General features: G+C 35.0%; 1 protein-coding gene across 3 annotated transcripts; it reads right to left on the bottom strand.

Moving 5' to 3' along the window:
- Window positions 1-1,582: 1,582 nt before the first annotated feature.
- On the bottom strand, window positions 1,583-9,814 carry LOC147393665 (uncharacterized). 3 transcript variants are annotated; one of them, XM_086456324.1, is made up of 8 exons: window positions 9,601-9,814; window positions 6,626-6,952; window positions 6,444-6,537; window positions 4,756-4,877; window positions 4,053-4,205; window positions 3,198-3,293; window positions 2,915-3,002; window positions 1,583-1,738 (listed from the first exon to the last, which is right to left on the bottom strand). In XM_086456324.1, exons 2-7 carry the CDS (start codon window positions 6,941-6,943, stop codon window positions 2,952-2,954), a joined length of 834 nt encoding a protein of 277 aa, XP_086312450.1. In that variant the 5' UTR covers window positions 6,944-6,952; window positions 9,601-9,814; the 3' UTR covers window positions 1,583-1,738; window positions 2,915-2,951. The 3 variants fall into 3 exon arrangements, with proteins under 3 accessions (XP_086312450.1, XP_086312449.1, XP_086312448.1); XM_086456323.1 differs by lacking the exon at window positions 1,583-1,738 and having other exon boundaries at window positions 2,660-3,002; window positions 6,626-6,962; XM_086456322.1 differs by lacking the exon at window positions 1,583-1,738 and having other exon boundaries at window positions 2,660-3,002; window positions 9,601-9,813.

Consider the following 9,814-nt stretch of genomic DNA (forward strand, 5'->3'; position numbering starts at 1 on the left):
TATTTTTAAGTGGATGTGACTGAATAATTTCAATATTTATTAGAAAATAATGTTTAAGTTGATGTGATAAGCAATAAAGTGAGTACAAATAAAAACCTTTTTCAATCTTACAACAAACACTCCTCCCTTGAGACAATCATAAATTAACCTAACTACTCTCATATTCGTCCTCTTGTGAAAATTCTTTAATTTTTCTCTTAAAATTTCATTGTAAATATGGGCAATATATCTCAATCGATCATTGTTGTTTGATCTTTTTGAATCATGTGATTGCATTGTGAATACATTCCAACGATCCAATCTAAAAGTTTACCGTACTCAGCAATTAATCAACAAATCTCCTAATAATTCATAGATTCACTTATTAACTGGCATGAATTTTCTTTTGAGTCGTGCTGGAGTGACGTCGATGCATCTTGACGTGAAAGTGGGTGGATAGGAATCATGTATGCTTTTCCACTCATATATCGGGGAAAAACATTTATGATTCCATACACTTTCACATCATGGTGTGCAATGAGAGGTCCAATCTAGAGGTCACTTCAGCGTTACTCTTTTCTCTTTTCTGAATTTTGTGATGGTGGCTCTAGGTCGTGTTTTTCAAAGGTGGTGCAAGATGGTTCAAGCCTGAGTTCTTTTAGGTGAAGGGTAGAGGTAGCCCAAGAGAGCTAAACCAAAAAACATTCAAGAACCACTATGGACACCCCAACTTTTACTTATTACACCCTAATTAAAGATTAAAACACTCAAGTTATTATCTCAATATTACAAAACATTATAATTAGGATTAGGCTCATATGCAAGACTTTCGTAGGGGGTGGTGCGTGTGACTGGTATTAATCTCACCCAAAGGGTGGGGATGCCCACACTAAGGAAAAAAAAAAAAAAAGATTAGGCACATATTAAACCTAAAATGGAAATAAAAATAAATAAATAAAATTGAGAGAGCTTCTCATGGCACCCCAACTTTTACTTGTTCTCAACCATCAATTTTTTTTTTAGGGAATGTAAGAAACACCTCCGGCAAAAGTGGTGATATTAGGTTTACCTCCCTTGACCATCAGCCAAGGTTGTTTTTTCTTAATGGTTTAACTGTGAAATTTTGATATTTTCCAAATTTTTATTTAGTAATTTAAGTATTTAAAGAGCATTTTCAAGAGACAAGAAAAAAAAAACCCCAAACTTTCACCATTAAATCATCAAGAAAACAGAATGTTGACCTACAGTCAAATATCACCAATTTATAGGGGAGTGTTTCTAAAATACCCTTGTTTAATTGGGGTGTAATAAGTAAAAAAAAATAAGGTGCAAATTGCAGCTCTCAAACATTAAAGAGTTGGTCGTTAGCTGAAAATTTCTTCACGGCCCCTTAATAGATAAATATTTAAAAAAAACTGCTATTTCCACACCAACTTTTACTAATGCCACTTCAATTCCCATGTAAAGCACCAAAGAATGGCACACAGTTGGTGCAGCATTAATAAAAGTTGGTGTGGCAATAGTAACTCTAAAAAAAAAATTAATAATAATTTACATGCAGGCAAACCCAATTGACAACCCATTTTATGAGATCTGCCATGATAACATTTAACATAAAATATACAATTGCCACCATTAAATTTAAACATTCTAGATCCATCATGTAACATCGAGTTTTGATCCTGATCATAATCGCAAGGTTTACTATAGGAGATTGATTCAGTTGTTAGATCTAGGGTTTGGCATGGCCCAATGACATCTGCGATTTGCCAATAAGAATGAAAAGCCAATGATATTAAAAGCCAAAAGAAAACCTTGTTAAATCTACAACAAGGTGAACAAAAGAAGGAATTATTAAAAAGAGTTTTATATGCAATTTGATAATCATTGTAATGTAGCACAATGGACCTTACAATAGCTTAAAATAAAAACTAGAAACTTGGACTCTTAATCCTCCTACCAAATCCTCTATAGCGCAATTTTAGTGTAACTCCTGTTGTGTAAATGTCTTATATTCTATTGGGGTACACTGAGCTGTGGGGGTGTAGGGGGCAGCCCGCCCCCAGAACAAATTTTTTAAGGTTATGGACAGGGCAATTATGTAATATTTTCTTAATGATTTTCTATTTTTAGGGAGATAAACATGTTTTCTCTACTCTCCTGTTTTTGCTAGAGATCTCTAGCACTGTAAAACTCAAAAGAAAATAGTGATTGTTCTTTGATCTGATCTGTGGGCACACTGCCAAACCACGTAAATCCTTGTGTTTTTTGTATGTGATTTTTGTCTTCTTTGTTATTTCATTTTTACCACAACTCTCTGTCCACAGATGAGTCATGTCAAAAAGAAAATAACATCTCAGCCTTATTGTGTTCATGTCATACATCTGATTTAAAAATAATTAAATTAAAAAATAACTTTGTTTTGTACCTGATCCAAAGCTTTGAAAATGGACTGAACTCCCAATTTTAAACGGTGTACTTTTACTTTCTTGTTGAAGTGGCACTCTATCAACTGTTCAAATGCGCCACAATGAGCGCTACAGAGGATCTGCTCCCATTATAATAGCATTTTACAATAACCATTTGCAACGCCACACATTTCGGGCATGCAGGGCATTATTATCAGCTCTTTCGGCCTAGTCTAGTTTCTTCTGATCAAAACATTCTATGAATTCATCTGTGACCCATTCAATATCTAAAAACCTGGCTAAGTAATAATCCTTCAAGCCTTATCGAATAAGGTATTTTGCTTAAAAAGTAAATTGACTTGGGAACTTTCAAACCTTGGTTGCAGAAACCAAACCACAAACAACCCAATTGGAGATTATAAGATATTTTAATACGTATCACACATTCATTCTAAATTTTAATGGTTACTGAGTACCTACACATTTTTCCCCTTTCTTGTACTGATAAGAAAAGCTTGGAGACTTACATTGAATAACACGAGCAGACGAAGACTGACTTTTAATTCAGCTGCTTTCGGGAAAAGCATGCGGCTTCTGAATGAGCGACTCAATTTTCTGGTCATGAAGAGAGGAAAAAAATGAAGCAAAGTAAGGGCGAAAAATAGACAATTAAACGATTGAAAAAGGAGGGGAAAAGAAAAAAATAAAGAAACTGGCAAATTGAATGGAGTATACAATAATTTCAAAATATAGATACACTGATCACCATAAAGTTTAGAAGCTTAGTACATAAAGGATAAAAGTCCACACCTTCACTGATTGCTTAATTTCTTCAAGTTTATGTACCAACAAATCATCAGGTACACCTTTGACGTCTTGCAAAGCATTCCGTAGTGAACCAGTCACCTGCCATATTATCAGCAGAAGCCAAAATGGTTATTAGTTACAGACACAAAATGTGGGTAGAAAATTACTCAATTGAAAGAGACGAGAAAGCTGACTACGATACATAATAGAACAGGGAACAAAGATTCTGATCTCCTATAGTAACTCCTAAACAAAAACACGAGAAGAAATAAACATTGAAATCACTATCATCTATGTCTCATCCCAAATAATGAGGTTGGCATAAAAACAAACCCAGTAAATACATGTGCATCTTTGTTTTGGTTCTGATGCACCTTAGCGCCTCTCTAGTAAACAGTTAAAGACCATATGCAGTAGAACTAACATGCTAGTTAACCAGAGCAAAATGTGTGCATATGTATAATTTTCTTAGAGGAAGGTTAACCAGAAATGATGATAGCTTTAAATAATCTAATATGAACACAATTTTGCTGGATGATTAGAAAAATCATCCAAATGTCTGCTTTTTTATCCAAGTATTCTTCCTGAATCCTGATTGAATGCCCTAATAAAATAGTCTTAACCGATACGGATGTCAACTCCAACTCAGGTTTCTACAGAAAAGCTAATGATAAATATGCTGAAACTTGTTGCAGTAGTGCAGGCCATGAGATGATTACGATAAGTTTCATTAAAAAAAGGGGCATCTCGGGTGAATTTTGTATGCAAAAGTGGATATTTTTGGGACATTGGGTTTGGAGCAAGTTTGCATGAGACAAGAAGATCATTGTTGAGTTGCAATAGTTTTTAAACTATTACCTTCCAACTTGTAGATGGTGATCTACCAACTGTTGGTCCTTCAGTCACTGATACTTTACGTGCTGGTGTACTTTCTCCCTCGCCAGTGTAAGCAGTAGGCTTCCAAACTCTATCAGTTTCTTGTATGAGCCTTGATGCTTCTGTTATGATGACCTGCATGATATGCGAAAAACATATTTAAACCTAAATGATACTGATCCACCACCAAATCTTGATGGGATAACAATTCCTTGTTAACTAATGAGATAATGACTAGATGACACAGTTACGGGTACTCTAAGAGCAACTCCAACGCACTCTCCATCCCCTCTCAACTGCCATTTTGGGTTGTGAAATCCAAAATAGGGGTCTCCAATGCACTACCCATCCCACTATCCATTTTTGGGCCATGGGATTTTCACGACCCATTTTGGGTGGCAAGACATGGCTTCTCCATTTTTTGGAGGGAAAACATTTTAGATCGTTGGCTGAAAAAATATTAAAATTTCAGATCGTTTGAAATTTGGGTTGAATTAAAATATTTATGGATAGCCATTTCGGACAGCACGATTGGAGTGCATACCCCTTGAATATCCAAAATGGTTATCCATAAGCACATCACGACCCATTATGGGTAGTGATTTTGGATATCAATGTTGAAGTTGCTCTAAATATCGTTCATCCTTGGAAAAAATGTAAAGTAACAAATAGAGTTTTGGGCTACCTTCCTCAGAAGTCCTGGGTTAGAGATCCCTTGAACCTGTAATTCATCCACAGGTGCGGCTTTTCCATGGGCTATGTTTTCAACCCTAAATGTATGGAGTCCATATAGTGATTGCAAGCATCCTAGAGGCATCAAAGCATGAAACTTCTGTAATCAATGATATGAAATATTTGTTCCAGGCACTGTATCTCGTATTTCTATTTTCTACAAGACTACCAACTCAAAATTAGATGAGATTTATATTATTGTGATGAGGATATAGCTGATCTCTCCTAAAAAAGCACGGGTATTTTCCAATGAAATAGTTAACAGTCGAAATGAGGAAAGTGAGAAATCAAGAATTCCAATAATTCCAAGAGAGAGAGAGAGAGAGAGATACAGAGATAAGAACTTGACTACAGAGGTGCATTATAAATCAATCCATGAGCCAAATATCTTATGTACCATATTGACTATGCAGATCGATAACTATTTTTAAGTGGTTGCTTTAGTAGTCTTAAATTTTTAGGCCAACAGAAAATTCAAAATATTTCCATCTTAGACACACAACACATTTTCACATGCATGCACGCACACAGAAAGAGGGAAAAGTAAGAAGAAAAGAAAATAAGGAAAAGCAATCTAAATATATCCTTTCGAATTGTGCACTAAACAAAGTATCTAAAATATATGTGCAAAATGTTTGATGAATTCAAAGGTGTCTTTTTTGAGGATTTTGTCTTTAAATGGACCTTACATGTTTGGGTTCATGTTAGTCACTAATTCTATTGTATCTGTCTCGAGGGCTGTCTCCTCAACTTCCTTTTCCATTAATGAAATTAAACCTATCAAAAAGTGTAAAAAGCTTCAAAACATATGACATAAACTTTCTGCAAGTGTCAGTGTGTCCGCTTTATGGGGGGTTAGTGTGCCTGACACTTCATATCAATGCCAGGCAGAGAAAAAGCAGTCCATGTCTTTGTTACATAGCTTTGGCCACTAGATTCTTATTTATTTTTCTAGCTTTTACTTATATGGATAACTGAGCCCAATGTAACATGCAAATGTTTACTTCTGCAATTTACTGATTCAACAGGTCCCCATGTCCAAATTCCGAAAAGGTGCATCCCAAAGTATCAGTGAATTTTGAAGCAAATATATCAGAACCAAACATGCAAATGTTTGATTCAGCTATCCAGAATTTCAGCCAAGTACTTCCCCATTGTTAAATTGATAATCTGATGAAGGTCTACCTCAAATCAAATTTATCAATGAAAACTAAATGTTTAATTATTGCTGATTCAATAGATTCTCACGTACTAATGTCCAAAAGGTAGCAAACACCCAAAACTTTTTTTTTTTAATCAGCACAAACACCCAGAACCGTAGACCATCATCTCAAAGTATCAGTGAATTTTGAATGTTTAGCCATTACTCAGATAGCAGACTCTTATGTCCTAATGTCAAAAAGAGTACCAGAAACCTCAATCTGTACAACATAATCCCAATGTAACTGCATCCAAAGGCATAAAATAATACAACGTAACTCAGGTTGTTGAGAACAAAAGTAGTCACAATCTACACTCACAGTTGGATGTAAACAAAACTCAGAAATGTATTTCAGCATTTAGAACCAAGTAACCTATCCATGCATAAACAGTAAAGGGTAGATAATGGGAACATAAGGTATAAATACACAACACAGGTACCTTGTTCAATGATGATGTCGATTACCAATGCAAGAGGTATGTGCTTCTCAATCTTCGTAACTCCCAAAAAGGGTAGAAACGAAGGCCTTTTAACCTTTGAAAATCCAATTCCTTAGTTCCAAATTTTCTTAAACATGATCTTGAAACTATAAAATAACAGGAAAATAAGCAGAGAAATGTACCTTGTACACAATTTCATCAGGTGTAACAAATAGCTTGCGCGAGGAGATATCCTTTTGCAGCACATATCTTCTGACAGGAAGGTATAGTAGCATAAAAATTCCAACTCCCCAAGCTAAAACCAACAATAGGGATATAAGGACCCATATAATCGAATCATACTGCAAATGGTTTCTTGCAAGGTCCTCAAAGGAGGCTCTATACATTATCTTTTCTGGAAATTCTACTTCATTATCATCAAGCTCGGATACAGGATCTGCTAGTAGGAGCTCATTCGATCCGGCGCATTCCCGTAAACCAATGGCATTACCTGACAGCATTCCTTTGAGCTACAAAACACTATTTATACTTCAAATCATGAAATAAAACCTTAATTCATCACATTATGATAATAAAATAAGAGATCTGCTATTGGTACCCTAACTTTTACTTATTACACCACAATTTCTTAAATTATTATCACACCCCGATTAAAGATTAAAACACACTCTTCAAACATTACAAAGGTTCAGCTCAAATTATAATCTCAACATTACAAAAATTATAACACTCATTAAACAATTTCCGTAGTTGTTGACGATTATGATTAGGCTCATAAAAAATCCTAAACCCCAAAAATATTAATCTAGCAACAACAACAAAAATGAGAGAGCTACTTTTTTTTTTTTTTTTGTATTAATGTAAATTTTATTAAGACGAAGAAATAAAGAAAGGAGGCTGAGATAGCCCCCAATACAGAAAAAGCAAACAAAGAAAAGAAGAAAAAAACAAAAAGCAAACACCAATAAAAAACCCTCAATCACTATGCTTTGCAAAGCGCATCCCATTTAAATACAAAATCCTCAAACGAAACCCCAACAAAGTCACTGCTCAGCTTGGACCAAAAGTAGAGAAGACCCAGAATCTCTAGCAACACTACTTGGGTGTACTTTCCTTTCCCTAAAACACCCTTTTATTTCTCTCCTTCCAAAGACCCATCCAATAGCTAAAGGAAGAATAGCCCAAAGGTATTTTTTTCTGCCAGAGAAAACATTGTATGCCCAACCTTCTAAGATTGAAGAATGATCAAGGGAAAACCCATTCTACTTGGATAAGAATTTAAAAAGCACAACCAAATTTCCCTCGAGAAGAAGCAATGAATAAGAATATGATTAATGGACTCTCCATCTCTCTTACAAAGGAAACAGAAGTTTGGAAGTATCCATCCGCGGGTGATCAAATAATCCAAGGTTAAGATCCTTTTGAGGGAGGCAAGCCACAAGAAAACATAAGCCTTGAGAGAGCTACTATTGGCACGCCAACTTTTACTTATTCTCAACCATTCACTTTTTTTAATTGGGGTATAATAAGTAGAGGTTGGGGTACCAATAGCAGCTCTCTAAAATAATATATGGTATTTCTAGATACCAAGAAAGGAATTGATCAGCTTGTTAGCTGTTTAAATGCCAAGTTCAAGAACTGATTTGAACAAACTATTGACTCGTGACCATTAATCCTAAGGGATTTTTCTATGTCCAACTTTTGCATGGTTTGAAAAGCTAATGGGGAATCGGCAGACCATGAGTTGATCCATTGTTCCTCCGTAAGAGAGATCTGATCCCACTTCCTTCCACTGTTCCATACTCATTGGGTCTTTCCTAAATCCATCATGTCATTATTATAGAGTTGGCAGTTCTAGGCCTTCAGCCATAAAGAGAGAATACAACTTATTTTGCAATACGTTTGTGGATTTGAAAGGAAAGGAAGAGAATAGCTTAAATGAACAATCACTTCAGTGGCCACCCATTAGCATATTACGGTTGCTATTTTATTGGTGCAAATCGTTTGATGAGTTTAAAGATGTATTTTTTTATGATTTTGTTTTCAAATGGGACCTTATGTCTTTGGTATCTAGTTAGATTTTGCCTCTTGCTTTGTGCCTAGGAAATTTTCCTCGACCTCCTTTCTCTTTTCAGTAAATTTATACTCGTAAAAAGAATACCAAAGTTCAAGAGAACTCGGTAGAAAACTTCATTGTGAGAGAATTAACACAAAATCCATAAACCATGGAAGTTGCAACTGCATTGCATGAATGGCTTAAATCTATTTGGTGGGCAAACTGGGAAGCCGCAATCTCCAAGTTATGGAACATCCAATTACACTACAGGCTCAAGATCAATGTTTAGTGTTGCCACCGAGTTATGAGATCAGTAACGCGAAGATGTGAATAGGTTATTAGCAAAGACCTGTCCCACTCAGCATTCAACAATATAGGACCCTAACCAACTCAGGCAAGTAGGTACTTCCAAACTTTGGCACTACAACCAGGTAAGTTTGTTTTTTAGTAAGACCAGTAACTCAAGATGCAAATGGGTTTTAGTATTTCTTCGATATGAGTTCATTTGTATGAGGTTCTGAAATTATGATTTAAAAAAATATATATATACAAAAAGTCAAAAACTAACATAACATCTGAAAACTATACCCATTTTTCATTGTCCAAAAGAATTAAAATGCAAACTCCACAAAAGAATTGGAGCTTATATGTAACCAATTTGGGCAATTTTCGACAGTTAATTTCAATTACGTCTTGTAAAATCCAAATATACCCATTTTTCATTGTCCAGAAGAATTAAAATGCAGACTCCACAAAAGAATTCGAGCTTATATGTAACCAATTTGGGCAATTTTAGACAATTAATTTCAATTACGTCTTGTAAATCCAAATATGGTCATTTTTCATAAATCCCTATATCATAAGTCAAGCATAATTCATAGAAAACGGAAACAAAATCAAATCACAGGAAAAAAAAAAAAAAACTAAATACTTCTTATTATGTTGGCATTTTCATGGAAGAAATATAATTCATCAAAATCTGAAACTCGTAACAGAAATATATGGAGTGAGATCAAAAGGATTTAGGAAAGCAAGAACACAAGCTTAACTACCATAATCTACCAAAAAAAAAAAAACGATTAGAAATGTAAAGATTTTCACCTGAGCGTGATCTGACACCGTCAGTGGATCGACGAAACTTGAATTTTGAAGAAATTAAGGATCTGAGATTGAATCGAAGACCAGAGATTTGTTAAGGTTTTTAAGTATAAAATTCGTCACGATTTGGGTAAATTTTCGCCTTTACTACAGTCGAATCGGCAAACCACCGAGTCCTCCTGTTCGAGAGTTCAGTTATTAGAAAAAGAGTAATAAA

The sequence above is a fragment of the Akebia trifoliata genome, chromosome 10 (genome assembly GCF_017979445.1).
Source record: "Akebia trifoliata isolate Shusen 1 chromosome 10, ASM1797944v1, whole genome shotgun sequence".
NCBI lineage: Eukaryota > Viridiplantae > Streptophyta > Magnoliopsida > Ranunculales > Lardizabalaceae > Akebia > Akebia trifoliata.

Bases quoted from the DNA above. Each gene is read 5' to 3' on its own strand.
- LOC147393665 (XM_086456324.1), bottom strand. From the start codon at position 6,943: ATGCTGTCAGGTAATGCCATTGGTTTACGGGAATGCGCCGGATCGAAT. The intron at 3,294-4,052 runs GTAATAGTTTAA...ATAATATGGCAG, and splicing joins CACCATCTACAAGTTGGAAG to GTGACTGGTTCACTACGGAA. The intron at 3,003-3,197 runs GTGTGGACTTTT...CTTCATGACCAG, and splicing joins AAATTAAGCAATCAGTGAAG to AAAATTGAGTCGCTCATTCA.